Source organism: Octopus bimaculoides, chromosome 24, assembly GCF_046866305.1.
Source record: "Octopus bimaculoides isolate indiv1 chromosome 24, ASM4686630v1, whole genome shotgun sequence".
Lineage (NCBI taxonomy): Eukaryota > Metazoa > Mollusca > Cephalopoda > Octopoda > Octopodidae > Octopus > Octopus bimaculoides.
Genome location: NC_142951.1, coordinates 25,974,481 through 25,991,429, shown reverse-complemented (window position 1 = coordinate 25,991,429; position 16,949 = coordinate 25,974,481). Strand labels below are relative to the sequence as shown.

Genomic DNA, 16,949 nt, shown 5'->3' with positions numbered 1-16,949 from the left:
AAACACAGAGCATCTCAAAATAAATAAGGTAATGAAAGGGTTAATATGTGTTACTATTCGCAATTTATGTTTCTAAGAAATCATTGTCATAACTCATTAGTGACATGCCAATCAGCATATCTAAAGTCATATGCCTTAATCATACACACCCTTAAGTTATGTATCATTATAAGATAATACATAATCATCCATGACATCATATATGCAGGGTGGTTACCAGGAAATGGGTGGGGGTGATATAAGCTGATGAAGAATGTGAATGTTTATGATTGATCACATCACCTTCTCAAGGTGCCAGAAGGGTGGATGGTGGGTTGGCAGTTGGTAGGCTGCAGAGAGGTTACCTTTCATGCATACATGGGCAAGAAAGGGTCCACGGAGTGAGAGGGAGAAGTAGTGAAGAAGAGCAAGCGATGTGCCCCTAGTGGATTTTAGGTGTGCTGCCGACAGTTTCTAGGCATGTCACAAATGAGACAGTACCGCATAGTCAGTGACAAATTAAAGAGAAGGATCAAGATTTAGATAAAGTAATTGTTTTTTTTACTTATCAGGAGAGTTATTTACTTATGTGTGGTGAGGGGTGGGTGTCAGTGAATATCTGTCTTAAATATACACATGACGTGTGTGTGTGTGTGTGTGTATGTGTGTGTACATGGCTATAACTATACAGGTGTATGTAGTTTTATATATGTATGCAGTTTTATATATGTATGCTTGATCCATGTTCTTTCAGTTTTTTCAGTCTATCAAATCAACTGAAGTCTTTGGTTGGCCTGTGGCTATAGTAGAAGACAAAAACTGAAACAAGTAAACAACAGAAGACAAAAAAACAAATCCACCCTAGAAAATTTAATTAAAATGTTTTTAAACCATTACATTACCTATGCATAGTGCAGGTCTGGCTGTGTGGTAAGAAGCTTGCTTCCCAACCACATGGCTCTAGGTTCAGTCCCACTGCATGGCACGTTGGGTGTCATCTACTATAGTCTTATGATTGGATTTGGTAGACAGAATCTGAAAGAAGCCTGTTGCATATGTGTGTGTATATATATATATATATATATATATATATATATATGTATATATATATATATTTATATAAAAACACGCATACACACACATATATATATAGGGAGAATTAAAAAAAAAAAACAAAAGACGAAGACAGGTGGTGTAGACAACAAACATATGCATTAGTTTAACACTTTGGAAGTGAAAAAGTCCTTAATCTTTCGAGCCTACGCTCTTCCACAGAAAGGAACACAGAAAGAAACAAGGAGAGAAAATAAAGAATGTGTAGTGGCTAGCAATCTATCATGGTGAATATATATATATAAAGCAGAAACCTGGTTTGTGGATATCCGTAATTGCATAATATTTTTATTTGTGTTGTTAAATGTTTTAATTCGGTCTGTTTTCCTCGCATACTGTTTTTCTCTGTTATATTGGTGCGCTACGGTGGATTATTTAAGACTTGGCTCTTATTTCTAGCAGGTAGATGCTCATTAAGCATCATTACGATATTTCATAGCTCCTTAAAGCTATCATAAGCTATCACCAATGCTACTACTGGTGATATCATCAAATTTTGAATTTATCCACAGATGATATGAACAGTAGTGACATCTAACTTCAAATCTCAGTGTTTGAATATTTCATATATATATATATATTCAATCCAAGGAAAAACAGTTTCCTTTAAAGGGATGGAAAACATCCAATTTTCCACTGGTTCTTCAGTTCTGGCGCTTGCTGAATTTTCTTGAGAACAATCTTTTCTTAGTGGTCAAACCATAGGTGGTCTTCTTCTAGCATAATGGATGTCCACTTAGTGGTCATCCCTCTTATATGTATGTAATATAATTTTTCTGAATCTTCAGATTTTTCAATTTGCTAGGCCACTGGTTATAAATTGATATTAATCAAATTAATATTCAATTTTCCACCCTTATTACTTGAATTTATGTATATATATAAACAAACTGACTTCGTAAACACACGCAAAATTATTAACCATGGTGCCAACAACCACTTTGAGTGCCTTTTTGAACTCCATGTGTCTAACACATGTGGGCATGCTTACAAAGTCAGAAAATAGCACAACGTCCATGACTTCCGGAAACATTTTTTCACTCTCAGAGTTGTTCATATGTACAAACTATGTACAAAGCATGGTACAAACTACCTGCATCAGTTGTTAGATGCCTAGACATTACATCCTTTAAAACCTCCATGCTTGCTGAAATTCGCCAACACTACACCTGATATCCCTGCCCCCATGTATATCATGACTCATACACTGTACACTTTCCTGAAATTTGTACATAATTCGATGTGCTATACATGCACCTTTGCAGACGCAATGGCCCAGTGGTTAGGGCAGCGGACTCGCGGTCAGCCTTGTCACACTGTGTCACGCTGAATATCCACGAGAACTACGTTAAGGGTACACGTGTCTGTGGAGTGCTCAGCCACTTGCACGTTAATTTCACGAGCAGGCTGTTCCGTTGATTGGATCTACTGGAACCCTCGACGTCGTAAGCGACGGAGTGCCAACAACAACACATGCACCTTTGATAAGTTGTAATACACCTGAGCACTATACACGTTAATTTCATTATTATTATTATTTTGTTATTATCGTAAAGTCATACACGCATACACGAGGGTATGTGTGTATGACTTAATTTATATAGCTCGAGCTGCTTCTAATTTATATTTGAATTTTTTCTGTGACATGACATGTTGGAACATGCAAGTAGATGGTTCTTAAACCATTTAGCATATAGTCGTAGCCAGTTAGTGGATGCGCAATGGCCCGGTGGTTAGGGCAGCGGACATGCGGTCGGAGGATCACAGTTTTGATTCCCAGACCGGGTGTTGTGTGTGTTTATTGAGCTAAAACACCTAAAGCTCCAAGAGGCTCCGACAGGAGGTGGTGGCGACCCCTGTTGTACTCTTTCGCCCCAACTTTCTCTCACTATTTCTTCCTGTTTCTTGAGTAAAAAGCTGCTATGGACCGGCGTCCCGTCCAGCTAGGGGGGAACACATATGCCATGGAAATTGGGAAACCAGCCTTATGCTCCACAAGGGGCTAAGAGGATTTCCATAGCTAGTTAGGCAGCTCAGCAGACCCTCTTTCGTATGTGGCATTGACAAGTGAAAACAATGATGAAACATTCTCTGTCACTCCGAAGAAAAAAAAAAGGGATTTGATGTGAGTTATCTCACTTGGATGTGACTTCCTTTTGGGTGTTTTTACACTAAGGGCATTGAGAATATATTCTTTTACGCTTAAAAGACGCAGCCGCCCAACAAACTAACAACACACACACCTCATGTATATGTGTTTGACTTTGTTTATAAATATATATATATATATATATATATATATATATATATATATATATATATATATATATATATATATATATATATATATATAGTGGAGGTGCATGGCTCAGTAGTTAGAGCGTCGAGCTTACGATCGCGAGGTTGTGACTTCGAATCCTGGAATGGGCTACGTGTTGCGTTCTTGAGCAAGACACTTTATTTTACGTTGCTCCAATTCACTAACCTGTAGAAATGAGTTGCAACTTCAGTGGTGCCAAGCTGTATCGGCCCCTTTGCCTTTCCCTTGGATAACACTGGTGGAGTGGAGAGGGGAGGCCGGTATGCATGGGCGACTGCTGGTCTTCCATAAACAACCTTGTGCCTGGGAGGGTAACTTTCTAGATGCAATCCCATGGTCAGTTATGACCGAAGGAGGTCTCCGCAACATACATATATATATGTATGTATACACAACCACTGTCGGTGTATTTACATCCCAATAACTCAGTGGTTTAGCAAAAGAGACCAATAGCACAAGTACAAGGGTTAAAAAGAAAATAAATACTGGGGTCGATTCATTCAATTAAAAACCCTTCATGGCAGTGCCCCAGCATGACCGCAGTCAAATGACTGAAACAAGTTAAAGGTAAAAGGTAGTACTTACTTTGCTGTTTACATGTCATGCAGAGCATGTCCCTGGGTATTCCCTCCCACCTTAGTCATTCTGCTATGTCAATCTAGATAAAGCCCTATATCTCATTTACGTTATTTATTAACCTTTAATCATAATTGTCAACCTTTTAATCATGATATGACAATACATGACATTTTAATCACAATATTTGACCCTTTAATCCCAGCAATGCTTAGCCATCTTTTTTTTTCTTTTTTTGTGTCTTTTCAGAAATTCCACCAGACTGAAGAGAAATGCGGACAAACTTCTCTTTCTCAGGGTGTGGCTTCCTGGGAATTTACCATGTTGGAGTTGCCACTTGCATCAAAGAACATGCACCCGAAATGTTTGAAGACTGCAGAATTGCAGGAGCCAGTGCCGGTTGCTTTATGGCTTGTTGTCTCCTTTCAGGATGTTCCTTGGGTATGGCGTCTTATGTAGATATTCATATATAAGCAATCACACAAAATACACTCTCACACACACGTTGTTGTTGTTGTTGTTGTTGTTGTTCGTCCATCGGAATGATGAGGACCATCTGATCATCCAAGAGGTGGGTGGGGAGGTCATCTTCGATGAGTGCGGAGATGGCTGATATGTCCAATCCGCTCTTGAAAAGATCTGCTGTAGTAGGGACCAGCGAATGGTAGCAGGTGCCGGGGGCTTCAAAGCATTGTTCTTTCTGTTCTGCCTGCGCTTCTCTGCAGCAGCTTTCCTGTCACTTTCATATTGGCGGGGCACCGTTGTGAACAGCGGCCCACCACTTGGTCCTATCTAAAGCTGTCTGCTCCCATGATGACGGGTCAATGTTGAAGGCCTTCAGTGATACCCTTAGGCTGTCTTTAAACCGTTTCCTCTGGCCGCCATGGGAGCGCTTGCCGTGCTGGAGCTCACCAAATAGAAGCTTCTTGGGTATTCTGTAGTCTGGCATGTGGGCTACATGACCAGCCCAGTGAAGCTGAGTTCCCATCAGGATGGTAGGGATGCTTGGGAGCCCGGCACGAATGAGCACTTCTGTCTCTGGTATCCTTTCTTGCCAAGTAGTTACCTCAGCCTGGTAGTGTGGAAGTGATTTAGTTTTTTGGCGTGGCGTTGGTAGACGGTCCACGACTCACATCCATAGAGTAGGGTGGTCAGTACAACAGCTTTGTAGACCTTGATCTTTGTCATGGAGGTGATGCCTCTTCTGTCCCATACATTCTTGTGGAGTCTACCGAAGGCAGCACTTGCTTTGGCGAGTCTGGTGTTGATGATCTCATCGTCAATGACTACATTGCGGGAAAGCGTACTGCCAAGGTAGGTGAATTTGTCAACCGCATTGAGCCTTTGCCCATTGATGGAAATGTTGGGTTCTACATATGTATTTTGCTTGTTCACTGTACGCTGTGATTTACCCTGCACTTTGAGGGAGTCATCTCTATTGCACTACTTAGCAGCCTGCTGGCAAACAATATGTCTTGTAAATAATATATATATACATGTGTATGTGTGCATGTGTGTGTGTGCATTTGTGTGTGTAGGCACAGGTGTGGCTGTGTGGTTAAGAAGTTTGCTTTTTGATCGCAAGGATTCAGGTTCAGTCCCACTGCATGCTATTGCCCTCTGCTGACCAAAGCCTTGTGAATGGATTTGATGGAAGCAAACTGCAAAAAGCCTGTCGTGTGTATGTGTTTGTTCGTGCATGTGGGTGTGTCTGGATGTAAGTGCATATAGGTGTGTACGTGAGTGTATGTAGGTGTGTGAGTCAGTGTGTATGTGTGTGTGTGCATGTGTGCATATGAGGGTGTATTTATGTGCATGTGTAGATTTGTATGCAAGTGTGTGTATGTATATATGTTTGTGTGTGTTTGTAAAAGTAAGTTATCTAAATTCCATATCAATGAAAACAACCTTCAACATTCAATGATTTTCATGATATTTGATAAATATTTTGACATATATTACCATGGTGATTTGGGGGATAGGGTAAGGTAGGGCTGACTTGGATATCTACGTCAGTACACAGTTTAAGTGTGCTCAAGCATACATACATACATACAAACATACATACATATATATATGCATACATACATACATATATGCATACATACATAACATATATACATGCATATATACATTCATACATACATACATATATACATTCATACATACATATATACATTCATACATATATACATATGTACATACATACATACATATATGCATACATACATACATATATACATATATACATACATATATGCATACATACATATATACATTCATACATATATACATTCATACATGCATACCGACATACATATATACATACATACATACGTATATGCATACATACATACATTCAAACATACATACCAACATACATATATACATACCTACCTACCAGCATACATACATACAAACATACCTACATGCATATATACATACATACATACATACATATGCACATATATGCATTTGTAACCTAAAATATGTTCTTGTTAGTGTTAACGTTCTATGTGGATGATAGTGGTGAAAATAATTATGATGATGATGATGATGATGATGATGATGATGCATGATGGTGGTAGTCATGGTGGTGGTGGTAGCTGTGGTTGTGGTGCTGGTGGTTATGTGAGGATTGTAGTGTTTATGGTATGGTGGTGGTGGCGGTCATGAATGTAGTGGCAGTGGCAGTTACATTGCACATTCCAGTTATTTTTGTCATTGTTAACATTGTTCAGGCTGATGGTATTGTAAACAGTTTTACGATCTTTATTTACGTCTATGCTTTCTCTCTTTCTTTCTATATCTCTCTCTCTCAACACACACATCAAACAATTAACATCTGGCTAGAGACATGGAATCCTCCATCCATCCATTTTTGCTATTCCTGGCAGGGTCGTTGGGGGTAGGGTCCTCAAACGCCTCCTCAACAGGATCCTATCAGAAACGACCATCATTAAATTTTCCTGCCAGATTCTCAAACACGACAGACTGAGACTACAGATGTTATCCACCCATCTTTCTAGTTGTCTGCCCTTAGGTCTCCTGCAGTTTGAGGTATCTGTCTTGCAATCCTTTCATGCAGCATTCTAACCACTTGTCCATAGAAGCAGAACTGTGGCCCCTCAATATGGAGAAGTAAAGTAATGGCTCCATCTTGAGATATTCTTTAATCACTGAGCTACACATCCTGTTGAGTAATGTTAGAGATCCATTAAAGGAACCCCATTTTAGTTGCTCCTATTTATGATCATACTCTTTCGGTCATTACCCAACATTTATGACCATAGACGGGGATAAGCATGGAAACCAAATCGAAGTGCTTGCTTACTAGCTTCATCACAGGTTCATGGTCCCTGAGACATCATCATGCATAGAGCCGACCAGGTCCACTAGTGTTCTCCATTGCAGGTGGTCCCATCCCAGTCCCTCTGCATCCTCCAAAGTGACGTTAAACCACTGGAGACCTTCCCCAATCATGCCCAGCCATCTATGCAGGGCCTGCCATGAGGTCTCCTCCAGCCTGCAGCTCTTCTTTGTTTTTGGCAGCTGAAGTAATAACTCTTTGAACTTTTTCCAACCAGTTCTTACTTCAAGCGAACTACAATACTCTCCTTGTTCTTTGTTTATTATACTTTCAAACCAGCCACCTCCACTGCAAATTATTTCCTTTACGTAATAGAAGCTATCAACTGCTTCTACTGATCCAAGGAGAATCTATTTCTGGCATGCTCTTAGAGATATTACCAAATACGTTTGCCCCACCTTTGCTTGTCTGTGATTCACTTACACCTCTTATGCATCCATACCCGACACAGGATACAAAATATGGAATTCCTACCTACTTCGTTTCTGCATATCAAACAAAACTATATTCTTTTCTACTCAAAGCACAAGGCCCGAAAATTTTGGGAAGGGGGCCAATCGATTAGATCAACCTCAGTACGCAACTGGTACTTAATTTATTGACCCTGAAAGGATGAAAGCCAAAGTCGACCTCGGCAAAATTTGAACTCAGAACGTAAAGACAGATGAAATACTGCTAAGCATTTTGCCCGGTGTACTAACATTTCTACCAGCTCACCGCTATATTGTTGATAGCATTAGAGTGCTATCTTCTTATTTTGCTAATACTTTTGTCTTAGCTAAGTTTTTTAATTCTAACTTTTGTTTCCATGTTAGATTCCACTATAAGACCTAGCGCAGTAGTTCTCGACTGGGATCAACATGACCCTTTAGGGTTCATATAAGACTTTGTTGTTAATAAGCATTGAACCTCATGGAGGCAAAGTGGTCGAGTTCCTTTCAAGTGTTGGGCCTCACAGAGGCAATGACCAAGACCTTTGGCATTGTGTTGTGCTTGAGAAAAAGACCCATCAAGCCAAGCAATATCGCAATTGTGACAGATACCGGTGTCAGGCAAATTGGCACCCATTCTGGCGACACATAAACACACCCCTGTGTCATGCAAATGGCACGTAAAAGCACCCATTACACTTTCAGATTGGTTGGTGTTAGGAAGGGCATCCAGCCGTAGAAAAGCATGCCAAATCAGACTGCAGTCTGGTGCAGCCTTCTAACGTGCCAACCCAGTGAAACCGTCCAACCCATGCCAGCATGGACAATGGATGTTAAATGATGATGACGATGTGTGGGTGTGTGGCTACAAATTTGATTCCCAACCACATGATTCTGGGTTCAGTCCCACTGCCTGGCACCTTGGCCCATGTCTTCTACTATAAAATAAGTATCAGCCGAGTACTGGGGGGGGGGGGGCACGGGGGTGATTTAAATGAGTTACCCCCTTCCATGAAATTGCTGGCCTTGTGCCAAATTATTTAACCATTATTTAAGACAGCAAGCTAGCAGAATCGTTAACATTCCAGTCAAAATGCATAGCGGCATTTCGTCCATTTTCACATTCTGACCTCAGATTCCACTGAGGTCGACTTTGTTTTCATCCTTTCGGCACATACCGGGGATTTGGTGGGGAAGGGCTCAATTTAAACAACTTAACCCCCTTCTCTGAAATTGCTGGTGCCGTGTCGAAATTTCAAAACCAACATATGATGTTAATTGTTTTACATATTTTTTTTCTCTTTTGTACTTTTGTGTGGGAGTAAATTTCTATTTCTTTATTTTTGCTGTTGACCTTTGTCCCTGTAGGTCAATTGTATTGTGGCTGTTTGAACTCTGAACTCTTGCTTCTCATATGAATTCTAATTCTATTCTCTCGTTGTCTTCCTTCTCTATCTAATATTTGTTTTCTGTTTTGAAGTGTAATTATCATTTCTATAGAAATTTACTATTGTTTTTTTTTTTATGAATTACGTTTATCTTTTTATCATTCATCTTTTTACATGTTTCAGTTATCAGGACTGTGGCTATGCTGGGGCACCACCTTGAGGAATTTTAGTCGAACTAACTGACCCCAGTACTGTTTATTCCACCAGTCTCTTTTGCCGAACTGTTAAGTTACAGGGATGTAAACACACCAACACAGGTTGTCAAAATGGTGGTAGGAGACAAACACAGACACAAAGACATGCACACACACACACGTATATATATATATATATATATATATGTGTGTGTGTGTGTGTGTGTATGTATTGTGTCTATATATATACACACACACATGACAAGCTTCTTTCAGTTTCCGTCTACCAAACCCACTCACAATTTGCGTAACCATATATATGATACCAGTGGAGTCTCTGCAGGGACCTCAATGTCATTGAGCTCTTTAAGGGTATGTAAGCAGGCTTCACAAAGTACTGTTGCTTTCTCTGTCTCTGGGACAGTCAGGCTGTGTCCAAGCACTACAAGCAGAAGGACAGGGGATCTAGGAGCACTTTCGTGCCTGGTGCACACAATGTGCAAGAAAATCTTCTGGTGGACATCAAGCTTCATTTAATGAAGAATTTCGTGAAGGCCATGGAGAAAAATGTCGCTGCCTTCCAACACTTGTGCATTCTATTCCCAGCTCTGAGTTCTGCTAAGATCAAGGAGGGCATCTTCATTGGACTCAGATCCAAGAGGTGCTGAAGGATTAGGACTTTGAAAAGCTTCTTACCATAAAGAAACTGAAAACATGGGAAGCATTTAAGTCAGTCTGCCATGGCTAGGTTACCAAGAGTGTATCGAGAAGTTGTTGCAGTCTTAAGGGGATATGGGATGCCAAATGTCACTCAAAATTCACCTTCTCCACTCTTACCTCAACTTCTTCCCTCCGAAGCTCGGAGCAGTGAGTGATGAGCATGGAGAAAGGTTCCACCAAGATATTACTAGGATGGAGGGCAACTACCAAGACAAGTGGAACCCCAGCATGATGGGGGGGGGGGACTTTTGCTGGATGCTTTTGCTTGACATCCTAGAGGCAAAATACACAAGATCATTTTAAAAAATCACTTCTAATTGTCTACTCTACTATGATTTGTGTGTATTACATTATTCAAGTAATTTAGTTCCATCAGTGTTCTATATCTATACTGTTTTTTTTTTCTATAATATGCCTTTGTAACAGATGAAATAAACACATATTTTAAATTTATATGCAGTATAATTAAAATGGGATATGTGAAAGCAAAACTGCTCAGAAAATTACATTGACCACATCAAAATTAGTCAAAAATACCTATTCGTGTCCTTGCCTCAGAGCGAAACAAAAATTTTTGTAAACCAGTGTAATTTTTCCTGTTACCTATCCATCATAATCAGAACCTCTTATTATCAAACACACCTAATTAAAATTATGTTGTTTACTATTTGAACAGGTAAATGTACCAGCTACACACTCAATCTTGCCAATGAAGCAAATACGCTACCACTCCTCGGACCCTTACATCCTCGCTTCAACATTATCGACTCCCTCAGGAAAGCCCTTGCTGAAGTCTTACCAGCTGATGCCCACAAAAGAACTAGTGGACGTCTTTATATCTCTCTGACGCGATGGAGAGATTGGAAAAATGTGATTATTTCAGAATATGCTTCAAATCAAGAACTAATTGATGTAATTATTGTATTTCATTCCATATTTTTTTTTATGTTTAATTATTTATATTTTAATCTCAATAACAGAATTGGTGTTTTATTATATACTAGCAGTATAGTCCGGCTTTGCTCGGAATTAAGTTAGGGTTATTAAGCTAATCAAGTTCTTTATTTCAAACCAAACTAAGTAACATCGACGTCAAATTTGGGCAGAATCAGTGTCGCGATGGGAGTGCATGGGTTGGGAGTTTGATCGGCAGAGGTGATCAGGTTACACATGCCAGCCCTTTGAAAGCATCACCACCATCATCTGACCCCTTTTTGCCCATGGGTTGGGAACCCTTCCAGCAAGGAAAATAGAATGCACAAAAGGGCTCCCGATTCTCTGTGTCAGAAGCGGTTATGCTCAGGTCACAACTAAGTCTTAAGTATATGTATGTATATATATATATATATATATATATAGATATAGATATATATATAGATATAGATATGGGCAGCACACACACACACGCACACGTATGTACACCAATTTCATACATATTTTTTGTACGCATACATGTTCGTATGTGTGCGTTTGTGTTGCCCGTATATCAACAAAACACTTTTTTCATCGATGGAGAAAAAAAAAACAACAAAAGTCTTTAAAAATTTGCTCGTCACTAGAAGGGGGCTTAACTCCTGTTGTAAACAATGGTGGTTTTCTCCAACTTCAAAATTGTTAAAAGTTTTGGTTGAAAATTTATTTTTACTGCTATTTGCTGGGAAAAATAAGTTGACGAAAATGCAGCTAGGGTCATGACGAATGTTCCCCTAAAATTGGAGCGACATGCGTGCTAATTTGTGGATATGCATAAATTACATTCACGTACACACACATCCTGCCTTTTATATATACAGATTTTGTTATATCTTACAATATAACAAAACTATTTACCCTGGGTTCAGCTGTATCAGTTAATTATGATTTTATTCAACATATTCCCCGTCTCAGATTCACACACTTATTACAGCAGTCCTTTCAGTTTTTCTAAGCCCTGTAAAAGAACTCGGAAGGTTGGGCCTCCAACCAGGCCTTTCATGGTAACCTTAAAGCCAGGAACTTTCCAGCACCCCATGTATGTGTGTGTGTGTGGTGGGGTTGGGGTGTACATAGATCAATGTAGAATCACCACCGCCACCACCACCACCCTCTTAACTATAAGAGGTGTTTATTGTTGATTGGTTCTCAACTTCTCCCCCCACCCCACTCTTCCATCATATCATTGAGGACAACAACAACTACTACTGCAGCAACTATGACTACAACTACAACACCAACTACTACTACTACAACTACTACTACCGCTACCACTACTACCACCACCACTACTACTACTACAACTACTACTACCGCTACCACTTCTACTACTACCACCACCACCACCACCACTACTACTACTACTACTACAACTACTACTACCGCTACCACTACTACCACCACCACCACTACTACTACAACTACTACTACCGCTACCACTTCTACTACTACCACCACCACCACTACTACTACTACTACTACTACTACAATATTTTATCAGCAAGATCATTTGACTGAATTTTAGGCAAAGCAATTATGTCATGTGACAATGCCATACTGTTTATCAACAATAACAAACGTAATTGTTTGTCATACTTTGCACTGCCTGTAGTGTTGTTGTTGTTGTTGTTGTTGTTGTTGTTGCTACTTGATTCTAGGTTAATCCTCATTGCGTAGATCTATTGTCGAAGGCACTCTAACTGCGGCCATCCCAGCTTTTATAGACGCGTGTATAACTATATTGTGCAATTTGACCTTTATTTAAGACAAGGGTGTGGATCTGAAGGAATTTCGCTGCTATTTTTAGCAGGTCAAGTGACTGCGTAGATGCTTCGATATTGGTGACTTTAGTGATGTGGTAGTGATGGTGATGATGAGGATGCTGGTGGGGGTTGGTGATATGGTGATTGTAGTGATCGGAAGGGGTTGAATCCATCAATTTGTCTGTCTGTGTTTCTGTCTATCCATCCATCTATCTGTCTATATATCTGTCTGTCTATCTGTCTCTCTCTCTCCACCTGTCTGTCTATCTATCTGTCTATCTATCTATATATCTATCTATCTGTCTGTCTGTCTGTCTGTCTGTCTGTCTGTCTGTCTATCTATCTATATATATATCTGTCTGTCTGTCTGTCTGTCTATCTGTCTGTCTGTTTATCTATCTGTCTGTCTGTCTATCTATTTATCTATCTATCTATCTATCTATCTATCTATCTATCTGTCTGTCTGTCTGTCTGTCTGTCTGTCAGTCTGTCTATCTGTCTGTCTGTTTATCTATCTGTCTGTCTATCTATCTATCTATCTGTCTGTCTGTCTGTTTGTCCGTCTGTCCATCCGTCTGTCTGTCTGTTTGTCCGTCTGTCCGTCTGTCTGTCTGTTTGTCCGTCTGTCCATCCGTCTGTGTGTCTGTCCGTCTGTCTGTCTGTTTGTCCGTCTGTCCATCCGTCTGTCCGTCTGTCTGTCTGTTTGTCCGTCTGTCCATCCGTCTGTCTGTCCTTCCATCTCTCTCCCCCATCTATCTCCCCCTTCTCTCTCTCCCCCTTCTCTCTCTCTCTCTCTCTCTCTCTGTTGGATATTAATGTTTATATATATCAATGTCCACATATGGAATGATTATTAACAGCCATATATGGAACATCTCTGTTAAATTTGCAACAATCAATATCCATATATAGACAGTCAGTGTGACATACATTAGTATTAATGTCCATACTCTTTTACTCTTTTACTTGTTTCAGTTATTTGACTGTGGCCATGCTGGAGCACCGCCTTTAGTTGAGCAAATCGACCCCAGGACTTATTCTTTGGAAGCCTAGTACTTATTCTATCGGTCTCTTTTGCTGAACCGCTAAGTTACGGGGACGTAAACACACCAGCATCGGTTGTCAAGCGATGTTGGAGGGGGGGGGGACAAACACAGACACACAAACATATACATACATAGATATATATATATACGACGGGTTTCTTTCAGTTTCTGTCTACCAAATCCACTCACAAGGCTTTGGTCGGCCGGAGGCTATAGTAGAAGACACTTGCCCAAGGTGTCTTGCAGTAGGAATGAATCCGGAACCATGTGGTTGGTAAGCAAGCTACTTACCACACAGCCACTCCTGCATCTACATGGAATATTCTCTACTATATATACACACTGATTACAAATCCATTCCTCCCGAATATTTTTCTCTAGTAACCTGTTTAAAGTTTTTACCTAATGCAATTCTTTTTTTAATTTCCTTGCAGGCAATGATTTGCAGTGCATTCGTCCCATTATATTGTGGCCTAATACCACCTAAGTACAAAGGAAATGTAAGTGTTTAGCATTACTCTCTCTCTCTCTCTTTACTTGTTCCAGTCATTTGACTGTGGCCATGCTGGAGCACCACCTTTAGTCGAGCAAATCGACCCCAGTAATCAAATAGTAATTAAAAAAAATATAGAAATGTAGGCACTGGAGTGGCTGTGTGGTAAGAAGCTTGCTTACCAACCACATGGTTCTGAGTTCAGTCCCACTGCATGGTACCTTGGGCAAGTGTATTCTACTATAGCCTTGGGACAACCAAAGCCTGTGTGTGGATTTGGTGAACGGAAACTGAAAGAAAAGGCGGCAGGCTGGCAGAAACGTTAGCACGCCTGGCAAAATGCTTACGAGTATTTCGTCTGCCGTTATGTTCTGAGTTCAAATTCCACCGAGGTCGACTTTGCCTTTCATTCTTTCGGGATCAATAAATTAAGTACCAGTTACGCACTGGGGTCAATGTAATCAACTTAATCCCTTTGTCTGTCCTTGTTTGTCCCCTCTATGTTTAGCCCCTTGTGGGCAATAAAGAAATAAGGAAACTGAAAGAAGCCCATCATATATATATATGTGTATATATATATATGTGTATATATATATATATGTATATATATATGTATGTATATATGCATGTATTTGTGTTTCTGTGTTTGTCGTCCCTACCATCACTTGACAACCGATGTTGGTGTGTTTACATCCCTGTAACTTAACGGATCGGCAAGAGACCGATAGAATAAGTCCTGGGGTAGATTTGTTCGACTAAAGGTGGTACTCCAGCATGGCTGCAGTCAAATAACTGAAACAAGTAAAAGAATTAAAAAAAACATAATAATAGAACAAAATGTAATTATATTTGTATGTAGACCAAGGTCAATGAACGCAAATGACAAAATTTGTGTGTGTGTGTGTTTGTGGTGAGGAGGTTTTTTTTTTTGACAAGTTACATAAAAGAAATTAATTATTGTATTAGTATGTAGTTAGAGAATAGTGCTAAAGTTCTATGTGTGTGTTTGTGTGTGTGTGTGTGTGTGTGTGTGAGAGAGAGAGAAACTCTCATGGTGAAAATGTGTATCAGGAGTATAGGGTAAAGGAAGAGTAAAGTATTTGTAGTTTGTCAAAAAATCAGTAGGTCATTGACCAAAATGAAATGACGGAGGAAAATAAAGAGATAAAGAAAAAAATATTTACTAAAAAATGTCGTTTATAAATTTTTTTATACTGTTTTTCTTTATGGGTACAGTCGTGGCTGTGTGGTAAGAAGTTGGTGCTGGTGCCTATTAAGAAGCATCCAGCCTACTCTCCAAAGTGGTTGACTTTTGGAAAGACATCCAGCTGTAAAAACCATGCCAAAGCAGACCTTACTGGTGTTGGCGCTGTTCATATACCTGTCTTCAAGACGAAGACAGGTATATGAACAACAAGCAGGTGTATTAGTTTGATGCTCAGGAAAATGAAAACGTCTTTTATGTTTCAGGCTTATGCTCTTCAGCAGAAAGGAATAAGAGAAAATAAACAGGGAGAGAATGAAAACAAACTTGTAGATTTAGCAGTCAAGCATGGCGAATGATTAGAAAAAAAGTTTGAAAGAAGAAGTTGAAAGAAAGGGAGATAATAAGGTGATGGTGATCCCAAATGAAGGTGCATGTGTGTTTGAGTGTATGTGAGAATGGTTTGTGTGAACGTGTACGTGTGTGTGTGAATAGGGGCTAATGACTCTGACATTTACAAGTGTGTGCATGCGTAAGTGTGTGCGTCTGTAACATGAGGCTGCTCATATAATGGTATGTGCGGTGATGCTATTGAAGATTGTGTGTAGATGATGGTGTGTGGTGTGGGTGCTGGGAAGTGGTCAGTGCTAGCATGTGGGAGGTGAGGTGTAATATATCATTTTGTGTTAATGGGTTTGCGTTGGATATCACAACGGTTCCCGGATTTCTCTTTGACAGTACTACTGGGACGGAGGTCTGTCTGATAATCAACCAATCTTTGATGAGCCCACAATCACAGTGTCACCATTCTCTGGAGAAATTGACATCTGCCCAATTGACAATTCTGCAAACTTCATCCATTTGAATGTATGTAACAGCAGCCTGCAGTTCACATCGGAAAATCTCTCACGTATATCCATAGCGCTGTTCCCACCTAATGCTCAGAAACTTAGTGATATCTGCAAACAGGGTTATGACGATGCACTCCGTTATTTACAGAACAATGGTAAATATTTAAACCTCCTCACCTTAATATATTATTAAGTCAGTTATTGACAATGTCTGTCTTAACTAGACCTTTCTTTGTCTGTCTGTACATCTGTCTGTGTTTGTTTTTGTTTTTTTCACATGTTTCATTCACACAAAACATGTATAGAGCCACAGGCATGGCTATGTGGTAAGAAGTTTGCTTCCCAACCACATGATTTCAGTTTTGTTCCCATTGTGTGGCACTTTGTGTGAGTGTCTGCTACTATAGCCCCAGGCTGATCAATGCCTTATGAGTAGTATGATAGATGGAAACTGAAAGAGTCCTGCTATGTATGTAAATATATATATATATATATATATATAGGTTGATCAATATTTCTGTATGTTCTG

At 39.8% G+C, this 16,949-nt stretch overlaps 1 protein-coding gene across 1 annotated transcript in view; it reads left to right on the top strand.

The window, feature by feature from the left end:
* Nucleotides 1-16,633, top strand: part of LOC106878411 (patatin-like phospholipase domain-containing protein 2) — a 29,062-nt gene extending 12,429 nt beyond the window's left edge. Inside the window, exons 2-5 of the mRNA XM_052976618.2 lie at nt 4,238-4,429; nt 10,768-11,003; nt 14,307-14,372; nt 16,308-16,633. Of these exons, the coding sequence (XP_052832578.2) occupies nt 4,261-4,429; nt 10,768-11,003; nt 14,307-14,372; nt 16,308-16,613 (777 nt within the window). The 5' untranslated portion in view covers nt 4,238-4,260 and the 3' untranslated portion in view covers nt 16,614-16,633. The remainder of the gene's footprint in view (nt 1-4,237; nt 4,430-10,767; nt 11,004-14,306; nt 14,373-16,307) is intronic.
* The last annotated feature ends 316 nt before the right edge of the window (nt 16,634-16,949 follow it).